Here is a 13,408-nt window from a genome sequence, read left to right on the forward strand (position 1 = left end):
GTGGCAAAAAAAAAAAAAAAGAAAGAAAGAAAGAAAGAAAAAATAAACAGATAAAAATACATGAATATGGGCTGGAACAATAGTATAGCGGGTAGGTCATTTTTGCCTTGCACACGCCGACCCGGGTTCGATTCCTAGCATCCCATATGGTTCTCTGAGCACCGCCAGAAGTGATTCCTGAGTGCAGAGCCGGGAGTAACCCCTGTGTATTGCCAGGTGTGACCCAAAAAGGAAAAAAAAATACATGAATAATAGGGACTTGAAGAATACATCTCTTGCTGACGTGCAAATGACAACAAAATTCCTGTTCTCAATTCCTGGTTCTTCCCAATATACAGGGCTGTGCCGTAGAGGGTACTCTCAGGGGAACTGAGAGAATGCTGTGATGGTAAAACTATAAACACAGTATGAACATGAGGGCATCTAGTCAGCATTTCTCAATCAGGGACAGTACAGCCCCCTGTGATCCTCTGGGATATTCCAAGGGGGGGTCACAGGATAAAAAAAAAAAAATCAGTGTAAATTATGGGGGTTTAAAGAGGGCACAACACCAGACTAGAGACCAACAAGCAGAGGAAGAGGGGACCCACAGGAAAGACACATGGTCAGAAGTGAGCCGTGGGCAGAATAAAATTGGAGAAACACTCTGAGACCAGCACACTGGCCAAAAGAAATAAAATGCAAACCATCCTCCCCTGTGTATAATCATAAATGTTCTAGCAGCCACATTTAAAAGAAGAAACAATGTATTTGAATAGTCTGTTTTACCAAATAAACTATCATTTTATATGCATTCAAAGCTTTTTTCCTCCTAAAATCAACTCTTCAAAACCTGGTATATATTTTATTCTTATAGCATATCACAATCACCCACCACTTTTCAAATGCTCAATTTTCTAATGCAACCATACTGGATAGTACCTGTGTAGATGTGGGTAAGGTAGAGAGAGCTATAGAAATAAGTTTCAAATATCCCTGCTTAACATATTTTTAAAAAACTGAAATATGAAATACATTTTCCTGACTTTTACAGGAACACTTTCTATTCTCTCACATCTTTTCCCCAAAAAGTCTGCTAAAAAGCAAAATCTGGTAAAAATTACAACATAAAAGGGAATAAGCTATGGCTGTAAAACCAACTGCTAGAACCTGAACTCGTATTGGCTCATACAAATTTCAAATTAGTAACACTCTTGCCCTTAATTAAAATAATTATTATGGATATAATCCTTAGTTCTTACCTCCCTAAATCCATCTCTGTGAAATTCCTTGTATTTTTCAAAAGAAAAGCACATTTAGCTCAGATGAAATAGTTCTTCTGTTTCCATTATACAGCTTTCAATTATTAACCTAAAGCAAACAGACCTTTGACATTGTATCAAACCATTCCACCACATTTTGTGGGGTTGTCCTAAACACTTTTTTTTTAAAGTGAAACCTACTATAAAACTGAGGGGAGGTAAAATATTTATTTTAATAATATTTGACATATTCACATTAATTTTCATGATATTTAATGTTTTTATCCTTTAATTTTCTTTCTTTCTTTTTTTTTTTTTTTTTTTTTTTGCTTTTTGGGTCACACCTGGCAATGTACAGGGGTTACTCCTGGCTCTATACTCAAGAATAACTCCTGGCAGTACTCAGGGGACCATATGGTATGCTGGGAATTGAACCTGGGTTAGCTGCGTGCAAGGCAAACGCCCTACCCGTTGTGCTATCACTCCAGCCCCTACCCTTTAATTTTCTAAAATACTTTATCTTTTCTAAATTGATGAAAGCCAACTAATAACCAGAGATGATTACATTTGTTTAAAGGGGGGGAACACATAAACAAAAGTATCTCCCCAGTTACAACAAAAGTAGTTTCTCATAATTTTAACTTAAAAATACGCTTCTCATAATTTCCAACAATCACTATATTATAATTTTCTATATATCTTATACTTTTACTTTTCAAGTCACAGGACTGCTCAGAGAAAATAGGAATTATTACTCAGACAATTTCTCCCCACGACATACGTGGTATAAAAGGCCAGAAGAGGAGGAATGCTACATTTTAGCATTTCTTACCTCACTTATTAGTCAGAAAAGATGTCTTTTTACCCGAATTGGTCTTCTCAGACAAAACACAGGATAAATCACCCATTCTCTAGGCATAAATCTCTTCTATGAATTTCTAGCTTTAATAATTTAAAACAAAACTCAAACTCTGAACTCAAAAAAGTACAAATATTTTAGTAATTCTATGCTAGAACTAAAGGTGACAACATTTCACTCATCAAATTCTTGCCAAAATTCCTGTTCTCAACATTCAAAACTACTCTAGTAATTATGCACTGATGATATGTGCATCATGCACATACAGTTTTCTGAAGAACAACTGTGAATTACTTGGAAATAAGTTTCTACTTCATATCTATATTTGAACTCAGAACAATTTTTAACATAACACCTTTACATACTTTAGCTCTATAATAATTATTGCTCACAACTGGTAATCAATTTCACTTCAGGGATGGGAGCGGTAGCACAGCAGATAGGGCACTTGTCTTACACAAAGACAATCTGGGTTTGATTCCCGCCATTCCATTCCCTCAAACCTCACGAAGCAATCCCTGAGTGCAGAGCCTGGAGTAAGCCTGAGCATAGCCGGGTTATGGCTCAAAACTAAACCTAACCAAACAGAAAGAATAAATTTCACTCCAGTCACTTACAAAGCATCAAAATTTCTCTTCAGCATATGAACAATTCAAACTGTATGAATCGTTCATGGCTTGCCCAAACTTAGTCACAAAGTGTTCTATCATGTTTCTTGTCATTTTCTTTCCTCTGAGTCCCTATTTCTCAGAACTGCCTTGACACAAGCAAACACTTTACTCTGCTCTTTCATGATCCTCCTCCAAAAATCACTGTATCCAAGAATCTTTGCCAATCTTTAAATTTTCAAACTTCAATTTTAAGACTGCCCAAAATACCCAAAATGTCATGAGCAGAAGGGAATCACATCAGACACACATTAAAACTCTTAGTTTTCTACTTATCCCTCAAATGCTAAGAACCCTTTAAGAACACTTTCTAAGAAAGTCACCAGAAAGAAGATATTTCGACCACCAGGTCTGCATAGGTTTATATTAGGTCTTCTGTTAGGTAAGTCTTTGGGGACAGGTTCAAAATCTCTAGCTCCTAAATTCTATTTTCAGGGAATTTCTTTCATGCATTTATTTATTTTCTGTCTCTAATTTCTGTCTCCATGTCAACAGGAAGGGAAGAAGCCTAAGGTCAGAACTTTTTAAAGCAAGTATTTCAACAATGACCTCAGCAATAAATTTGGGGTGGTGGAGGGGTATTAAGGAGAACCATACCCGTTGGTGCTAAGGGACTACCTAGTTCGGTGTTCAGGTCATCCAGGTCATCCCTGCCAGGATGTGGGAGGCTCACTGGGCCATCTCTCCAGCCCCAGGACTCAATGTTTTTAAAGTTCAGCAGAGTTGACAGTATTTAATTTTTTCCAATCTTATTCAGATTTCTTCCTCATGACAAAGGGGAAGAAAAACTATTTTTTTTTGGGGGGGGGGCTGTTAGAGGGCATACCTCTCCAAACAGGACCTAGGGGTCACTCCCAGTGATGCTGGCTGGCTTCATTTGCACATGAAGGTTCAATTCTCAACCCCAGAGGTGCTGGAAGCCACCAGGATCACACAGCAGCAAAGCAGACACTCCAGCCCTATCTCCACAGCTAGAAAATGTCAAACTTCTACATGTAATTATTTCATTATGGTCATTATGGAGTAAAATAAATGAAAGAAAGAGAACAGACAAAATACATGAAAGCAAGTTTTCTGAAACAACAGGCAACAATGGAGTGCAATTCCTAGAATTCCAAAGATAAGCGAAGCCTTATGACTGCCCTCTTACCTGCTCAAACAGTTCTCAGGTCCTGGCAAAGGTGGGAAAACTCAGAGAGAACCAAGTGCAATTTCTGAATTAGGAGACAGAGCTGCAGGTCTGAGACCTGATGGGTCAGATTGCACAGAACAGAGGGCCACAAAGGTAAGAAATACACAAACACAATATGTGGACATATTCAGGTACGCTCAGCAGAACCGAACACAGAGGAGAGCACGCCATTTGCATCGGGCTGCGAATGGTACCTGTCCCCGTCAGCCAAAATGGAAAATCTCTTGTTTAAAGGCACACTGGGCCAAGTACACAAAGGGTCTTGCCTTAATCAGAAGAATAATAGTCATAGGCTGGTACACTACTCCAGAAGAAACACTTCTTAAGGAACTTAACTACATTCCAGGGCAAAACTCAAGACTATTTACAGAAAAGAGTCAAGCCCATGACTAGATTCCAACGTCTGGATTCAAATAAAATATTATCAGACCTACAAATAGGCAGGGAAATGTAACGAGAACAAAGATAAATCAATTGAACTGGTACCGACAAAATGTTAAAATTATCACACAGAACCATTAAAATGTATTATAACTAGGGTTGGGGAAACAGATGAAAGGGCTGGAGACATGTTGTGCATGCAGGAGGCCCAGGTTCAATCCCTGCCCCCACCAAACCCTCATCACATAGTCCCCTGAAGAGTTAAGAAGAGTCCCAGCACTGCCATTTAGTGTGTTGGTATGGAGCAAAAACAAAACTAGTGGGGGAGTAGAGGGGAAGACCACAAAAATCCAACAATGACCTGTAAGCCTAGCTATTTATACTCAAGAAGTTTTTGGGGTCTTGTTGTAATTGTTGTTGTTGTTGTTTTGTTGTTGTTGGTGGTGGTGGTGGTGGTAGTGTGTGTGTGTGTGTGTGTGTGTGTTTTGGTGCCATATCCAGTGATGCAGGGGGGTTATTTCTGGCTCTGTGCTCAGGGATCATTACTGGTGGGCTAAGGGGACCATATGTGGTATGGGGATCAAATCCAGGTTAGCTATATGCAAGACAAGACCCCTATCCACCAAACTATCACAAAGATTCAAATGTACAAGAGCAACCCTATAATGCATGAACATTTAAAGGAAAAAATTTATTGATTGGGAATTTGGAGCTAAACAGCAAAACAAAATGCATCAGAAATAGAAAATACACAGAGTAAATAGACAAATTCAATTCTTATTATTCTGATATATTATAGAAGACAACTATTAGGCCAGAGAGATAACATAGGAGTTAAGGCATTGAATGTGGCCGACCCAGGTTTGATTTCCAGCACTGGATATCTGGTCGCCTGCAATGTCAAGGGTCTCCTGAGCACAGCACCAGGAATAGCCCCTGAGCACCTCCAGATGTGAACCAAATCCAAAAACAAACAAATGATAACTATTAAAATAACAATGGAGTATAATGTTCATAAGATATATTTAAGAAAAGGCATGAATCAATTATGAGATGTATTTAAGAAAATGCATGATGAGGAACTGCAAAGAAATGGAAATATACTAATCTGAATTTCTTACACAAGTAGTGAAGTAGTATGAGATCCATTAAAGGTAGAACATGATACGTTTAAGATATATATTATGAACCTAAAATGTCAAGAGCCAAGAGTAAGCTCTGAGCACTGCCAGATGTAGGCCCAAAACAAAAAACAAACAAGATAAAATCATGCAATCTGCTGCTACATAAATGAATCTGGAAAATACAAAGCTGAGTGAAGTTAGCCAGAAGGAGAAGGGCACGGGATGATTTCTCTGATACGTGGGTTATAAAGAAACAAAGTACAGGTATAACAAATGCCAAAAGGCAAGAGAAACTAAGAATGGGTCTTCAACAGGAAGTTTACCACTGGGAGTGATTGGGGGACTGCAGATTACGATAGGACCCTGGGACACTGGTGGAGGGAGTGGACACTGGGGGAGAGTGTGGTGTTGGATTGTGTTATACATGAAATCTGATCATTATCAGTATTGCAAACCACAGTGCTTAAATTAACTTTTTTTAAAATTTTCAACAATTACAGACCACCATTTAATAACTTAAGTTACAATCAATTATAATTTTTACTGTGAGTAAATACAAATAACCCTTGAACAACAGGGGTCTGAAATATCACTTAAAAGTAATTCTGGGGGCTGGAGCAATAGCACAGTGGGTAGGGCGTTTGCCTTGCATGCGGTTGACCTGGGTTCGATTCCCAGCATCCCACATGGTTCCCTGAGCACCGCCAGGGGTGGTTTCTGAGTGCTGAGCCAGGAATAACCCCTGTGCATTGCCAGGTGTAGCCCAAAAAGCAAAAAAAAAAAAAAAGTAATTCTGTTGTAAACAGAAGTGTCAATAAGGTGTCAATAAATACAATACAACACAGTAATGCACTTATTTTCTTACATTTCCTTAAAAACACTTTAATCTTTTCTTTAGGTTACTTTATTGTTTTTGTCTTAACAATAAAGTAACAGTGCCTGATCCCTATCACATCCAAACTATGTTAACTATGTTCTTGAGAAGGCTCGTCAGTCACAGGTAACTAGTACCTAAATTTGTGAGGAAATGCAAGCATTACAGAGATTTCTGATGCTTATGGCTCAGCTTCTAGAACCTCTACATTGTTTGAGAGGGAGATGGCATATACCAAGCCCCATATTCGAGCCTGGCATGACATGGCCTGATGCACGCTAGCCCTACTGGGTGTAGCCCTGGAGGCCCTCAAGCAAGGGTGGGCTCAAGGGGACCAGCACTGGACCTGAGCAGCACTGCCTCAACTGGGCCCAACCACTGAACTGTCTGGCCAAGCTATAGCATCACCAGGAGCAGTCCCACAGCACACTGAGCACTGCTAAGGAGGCCAACAGGAAAGAAAACAAGTCGAGTGTACTCAAATTTTAGACTTTGGCACCAATACTATATTATCAGTTAAGAGTTTAAGATAATTGCAGAGAGCAAAGCCATCATCTCACTCACCTATTTTGTTCCTCCAGTTTAGCCAGCAGTTCTAAATCGTCTGGACTCAGCTGGGATGGGGAAGCCGGAGAAAGGGCTGGCGTGGACAGTGTGGTGGAAGAGGAAGTGGTATGTAATGACGGAGATGGACTCGCGACCTGACTGGCCATCTGACTGACTGTGTGTGATACGGTGTTCTTCACCCATGAGAGAGTAGAACTCAGCTTTTCTGCAACCTTGTCTGTCGCCACCTAGAGATAAAATAGAAGTTGCAGGCATTTTCGTTTAACAACTCATTACCAAGATCTCGATAACCCTGCTGAGCTTTACTTAACACCATTAAAAATATTCTGGGAGGGGATAAAGGTAAAACCTGTTTTGGCAATCACTATCCTAAGGTCCAGCTTTGGAAGCTTAATGTCCACTCTGCAGCACTAACAAATTAGAATAGTACTTTCCAAATTACAGGCTGCATTACCCCATCAAATTGAGGTTCAAAAGATAATAAGAACAGGGAAATGCAGCAAACATGACTAAGCAACAAAAATCGGTTTTCTTAGCATAAGATACAATAACAACCATGACCAATTTCTTCTCACCACTAAACAGTATTTATTATAGAAAAGGGACTAAGTCTAGTCGAACAGAGTAGGATAAATAGTTCAAAAAGAAATTAAGAACAAAAAAAAAAAGAACCATTTTCAAACAACTACTTAGAATTAGAACGAGATATTGGGGGCTGGAGCAATAGCACAGCGGGTAGGGCATTTGCCCTGCACGAAGCCAACCCGGGTTCGATTCTCAGCATCCCATATGATCTCCTGAGCACCGCCAGGAGTAATTCCTGAGTGCAGAGCCAGGATTAACCCCTGTGCATTGTCAGGTGTGACCCAAAAAGGAAAAAAAAAAAAGAATTAGAACGAGATACCTACAGAGAATAGACATTTCCTACCATAGCTTGTGACAAACTGTCATTTTAAGAGCTGAATATCAATACTCGGTTGAAAATGACTTTTAGAAAAGCCTTGAAAATTCCTCCCATCTCTAAGATCCAAAAAATTACACATGTCCAAATATTCATCATAAATCACACCATACTAGTAAGCAGATTTGTATACAACAAATTCAAGTAAGACAAAATGTACATAAACAATGCTCAAACAAGGCATTCTCCCTTCAGTAATGATGTTTTTCAGTAACAAATAATGCAACTGAGGAAAATAACCATATTTAAATATCTACATAAAATTAAACATTCTCAATGATATATGACTTTACAAAATAAGAACAGGCTTCTATATTGTTGCTAGTGTATTTCCAATACCATACAATGGGATTCAATCCAGTACCTCATATGTGAGGAATATACTCTGCCACCACGCCATACTTCAGCCCCAAGAATGGGTTGTTTGGTTGTTTTGGGTTTTTTCCCCCAAAGCAATTATATATTTTTTAAGTCAGCATGAAAAGTCTCTTGACTGTTAGTTTCTTAGATATGACACTGTATCACTGTATCACTGTCATTCTGTTGTTCATCAATTTGCTCGAGCAGGCACCAATAACATCTCCATTTGTCCCGGTCACGTGCTAGTGTAGCCCGATGGCATGTTGGGGGCTCTTTCAGGGTCAGGGGAATGAGATCCTTCATTGCTACTGCTTTTGGCATATCAAGTACACCATGGGTAGCTTGCCAGGCTCTGCCATGCAGGCGGGATACTCTCAATAGCTTGCCGGGCTCTCCAAGAGGGACAGAGGCTTTTGGGGCAACCTCTAATCACCTTTAGAGGTGTTCCCAGTCTACTGAATGTAAGCTTTTGGTCGACTGGCATGTTGTAACAATCTGCACACTGACAAACACGCACCTGCCTGCGCCTAAGGACAGCATCTGGGACATCTGTGGACTCAGGTTGATCTCCTTGAATTTCTTAGACATATAAAAGCTAAAAACAATGAAGTGCTTGTTGTGCTTTGAAAATCAGAACTAGAAAAAGAAGGAAAAATGAAAGAAAGAAAATTGTAGCCATAAAGAAAGGACAGATGGGGTGAAGGCACTTGCCTTCCATGTAGCTGACTTGGCTCAACCCAGGCCCCACAAATGGTCCCCTGAGCACTGCCAGGAGTGACAAGTGATACCTGTACACAAAACCACAAATAACCCCAAGAACTGCAGGGTGTGGCCCAAAAAACAAAACTAAAAATAAAACCCAAAAAATTTGAAAAATAGACAATATTTTTGCAATGAGTAAATGGCTAAATCACCACACATTATTTTTAAATCAGCATATTCTCAGCTAATCTTGATTACACACAGCAAATCATACACCCACCAAAATACCAGTACCTACACACACTAGCTTAGCAGATTCCGTTATTCTAATGGGTAGTTCAAGGCTTTTCTCCTCAACTCAGTACATTCATGCTTCTCTTTCTACCCCTCTACCCCCATTCTTCCTAAACTTGCAGGAAAAGTCAACACAGGGAATGTATAAAGTGGAAAAGAGATTACAAGATCATAAAAAAGTCAATCAAGCTGAGGCTAGAACTTTTTTTTTTTCTTTTTTGGGGTCACACCCGGTGATGCACAGGGGTTACTCCTGGCTCTGCACTCAGGAATTATTCCTGGCGGTGCTCAGGAGACCATATGGGATGCTGGGAATCGAACCCAGGTCGGCCACGTGCAAGGCAATCACCCTACCCGCTGTGCTATCACTCCAGCCCCAAGAGGCTAGAACTTCTAATACAACAATCTTGTTTCAATTGAATGGGAGAGCTTTATTAACCAAAGTATCTTGGAATCTCAAGGATATTTAATTTTCTCCTCACTTTGATTAATTTTCACATTTCAATACTTACTTCCCTTGTGATTGGTATTAAACAAGGGACTGAAGACTCTTTCTACTGCTAAAGGACAGTTCCCTAAGAAAGACCAACAGGATGAAGTATGGAGCCAAATGAAAAGAAACATAAGCAAATCATTTCAGCCTCCAGACATAGCCTCACCAAACCAGAGCACAACAGTTTCTCAGTGCAAAAGGCCGACAGGAACCAACAAATATTTAACCAAAATCACCCTTGTACCAGGAAGCAACAGGAGCAACCGTAGACAAATTAGTCAACCATGACTTGTTATCCTGCTGATCAGCTCTACACCACAAGTTCAATTACGAAGAGAGCACTAGTTCATACCCACAAATCACACAATATTGGTAAAAAAGAAAATCAAACTGTAACCCTTTCAGAAAAATGTTACTCTTTTCTAATACTGAACACTAATTTTAAATATAGAACTTTCATAAATTAATGCCTTATATTTCCATTTTTATAAAAAGTAAGTTAACTATTGTAAAAATGAAAGACATTTAAAAAATTATTCTTAAAAAATTAATTTAGAGGCCAGAAGAACAGTATAGCGGATAGAGCATTAGCCTTGCATGTACCGGATGCCTGATTCAATCCATGGCATCCCATATGGTCCCCAGAAAAACACCAAGAGTAATTCCTAAGTGCAAAGCCAGGAGTAACCCCTGAGTACTGATGGATGTGAGTGACCCAAAAATAAAAAATAAATAAATAAAAGTAATCTAGCATACCCTTTCTGCACACTGTAGCAAAAGGCTTCCATTTAAAGAGTTTGGAGTAATAGAGAACATACATCTGATATCCTTTCAATCTCACTTAACAGAGATGTAATCTGTAAATCACAATGACCCATCTTCATATTTACATTCTTTAGTATTACTATAACTGGAGTTTTTAATTGCAGTTTAATAAAACTGCATTTTAATAACGCTTAATACTCTTGGTTGCAGGGGGAAAAAACAAACACAGGATTAAATTGTTTTCCATATCACCATGCCACTACTTTTTAAAAAACTCTATTATTCCCAACATCCACCCTTCTGCCTCTAAGCCACTTGCCCTCATCCTACAGTAAATTGAGAGCAGGAGACATAATATGACCATCCAGTTATGTCACAAAGTTCCTGTCTACCTCATAAAGGTATTATGCATTTGAATTTTTAATGCAAACACAGTTGCAAAGAAATCATTAAAAATATTTAATAAGTAAAGCCAACAAAGGCAACATACCATATAATGTATAAAAATCATTTACAAAAACTTTAGGATATGGGGCCCGAGTAAGTACAGCAAGTAGGATGCTTGCCTTGCACACAGCCGACCTGGATTTGATCTCTACAAATTTGATCCCTTTGATCCCAGAGACTCCCCTGAGCATGGCAAGAGTGATCCCTAAGCTCAAAGCCATGAATACACCCTGAGCACAGACAGGTGTGGCCCAAAAAAATCAAAAATTCCCAAATAAGCAATTCCAGAGAAACAATTAGATCAGTGATTTTGCAGGGCTCAGGGCAGAAGGACGGAGATGCAGATGAGGTTTCTTTGGTGACATCTAGGTAGACTGAGGTAGTTATAGTGTAAGTTGTTCACAATCTTGTGACAATATTTAGCTCAGTGTTTTTTTTATTTTTTAATTTTTTTTATTAGTGAGTCACAGTGAGGGTACAGTTACAGATTTATACATTTTCGTGCTCCTGTTTCCCTCACACAAAGTTCGAGAACCCATCCCTTCACCAGTGCCCATTCTCCACCACCAATAAACCCAGCATCCCTCCCACCCCCCCAATCCCATCTCCCCCCCCCCCCCCCCCCGCCACTGTGGCAGGGTCTTCCCTTTTGTTCTCTCTCTCTAATTAGGTGTTGTGATTTGCTATAAAGGTGTTGAGTGGCCATTGTATTCAGTCTCTAGTCTACATTCAGCACGCTTCACCCTTCTCCCGCGTGGCCTCCAACCACATTTTACTTGGTATTCCCTTCTCTATCTGAGCTGCCTTTTTCCCAGAATGTGACGCCAGCTTCCAAGCCATGGAGTCAACCTCCTGGTACTTATTTCTACTATTCTTGGGTGTTAGTCTCCTACTCTGTTATTCTATATTCCACAGATGAGTGCAATCTTTCTATGTCTGTCTCTCTCTTTCTGACTCATTTCACTTAGCATGATACTTTCCATGCTGATCCACTTATATGCAAAGTTCATGACCTCATTTTTTCTAACAGCTGCATAGTATTCCATTGTATAGATGTACCAAAGTTTCTTCAACCAGTCATCTTTCTGGGCACTTGGGTTTTTTCCAGATTCTGTTAGCTCAGTATTTTAAAGGAAGTGAACTTTATGTGAGTTCTCAAATTCAAAAGGAATCAGTCAGGGGCCGGAGCGATAGCACAGCAGGTAGGGCGTTTGCCTTGCACGCGGCCGACCTGGGTTCGATCCCCGGCATCCCATATGGTCCCCCAAGCACTGCCAGGAGCAATTCCTGAGTGCAAAGCCAGGAGTAACCCCTGAGCATCGCTGGGTGTGACCCAAAAAGCAAAAAAAAAAAAAAAAAAAAAAAAGGAATCAGTCAATTTGAAAGTTACATAATGCGCAACTCTAACTATGACATCCTAAAACTGGCAAAAGTAGGAGGACAGTAAATTGATGAATAGGCGATAATTAAGGTCTAAGTTATTGTAGAGGCAGCAGACAGAAAAACAGAGTAATGTAATATAATACTGTGGTGATAGAAACAAAATTATTTTATTTATGTTTTTGGTTTGGGGATACACCTTGAGGTGCTTATTTCCCCAGCTCTGTGTTCAGCATCATTCTTGCTGGGGTTCAGGGGACCACAGGTGGTACCAGGGATTTAAGCCAGGTTAGCCATGTGCAAAGCAAGCCACCTACCCACTATCTCTCCAGCACAAAAATTATGTTCTGGGGGGCCAGAGTGATAGCACAGCGGGTAGGGCGTTTGCCTTGCATGCGGTCGACCCGGGTTCGATCCCCGGCATCCCATATGGTCCCCCAAGCACCGCCAGGAGTAATTCCTGAGTGCATGAGCCAGGAGTAACCCCTGAGCATAGCTGGGTGTGACCCAAAAAAGAAAAAAAAATTATGTTCTGGAGGCTGGAGCGATAGCACAGTGGGTAGGGCGTTTGCCTTGCACGTGGCCAGACCTGGGTTCGATTCCCAGTATCCCATATGGTCCTGAGCACAGCCAGGAGTAATTCCTGAGTGCAGAGTCAGGAGTAACCTCTGTGCACTGCCAGATGGGACCCAAAAAGAAAAAAAAAAAAAATTATGTTCTGGTTCAACCAGGAGAAGGAAGTTGGCTAAAAGATTGGAAAGTGTTATATATGAAACCTTAGCAATAGTTCTGTAACCCACAGTGCAAATCACACACACACACACACACACACACACACACACACACACACACACACACACACGCACACACGCTCATGCACAAAGTGCCTCTTGCAGAAGCAGAGTGGTGGATGAGAAGTAAATGAGGGTTGGAGGTGGGAGTCATTTGAGGAGGGAAGTGGACACTGGTGAAGAAGGGGGTTAGAGCGATAGCACGGCAGGTAGGGCATTTGCCTTGCACGCAACGACCCGGGTTCGATTCCCAGCATCCTATATGGTCCCCTGAGTACAGCCAGGGTTAATTCCTGAGTGCAGAGCCAG

The 13,408-nt window shown here is 40.3% G+C and overlaps 1 protein-coding gene across 3 annotated transcripts in view; it reads right to left on the bottom strand.

Annotated features, from left to right (window-relative positions):
• Positions 1 to 13,408, bottom strand: part of EVI5 (ecotropic viral integration site 5) — a 182,858-nt gene that overhangs the window by 128,202 nt on the left and 41,248 nt on the right. For all 3 annotated transcript variants that reach the window (XR_008630186.1, XM_055138201.1, XM_055138200.1), the window contains exon 2: positions 6,904 to 7,133. Coding sequence is in view for 2 of the 3 variants with exons in the window: in XM_055138201.1 (XP_054994176.1) it covers positions 6,904 to 7,052 (149 nt within the window). In the remaining variant the exon portion in view is untranslated. The remainder of the gene's footprint in view (positions 1 to 6,903; positions 7,134 to 13,408) is intronic.

Source organism: Sorex araneus, chromosome 5 (assembly GCF_027595985.1).
Source record: "Sorex araneus isolate mSorAra2 chromosome 5, mSorAra2.pri, whole genome shotgun sequence".
Taxonomy (NCBI): domain Eukaryota; kingdom Metazoa; phylum Chordata; class Mammalia; order Eulipotyphla; family Soricidae; genus Sorex; species Sorex araneus.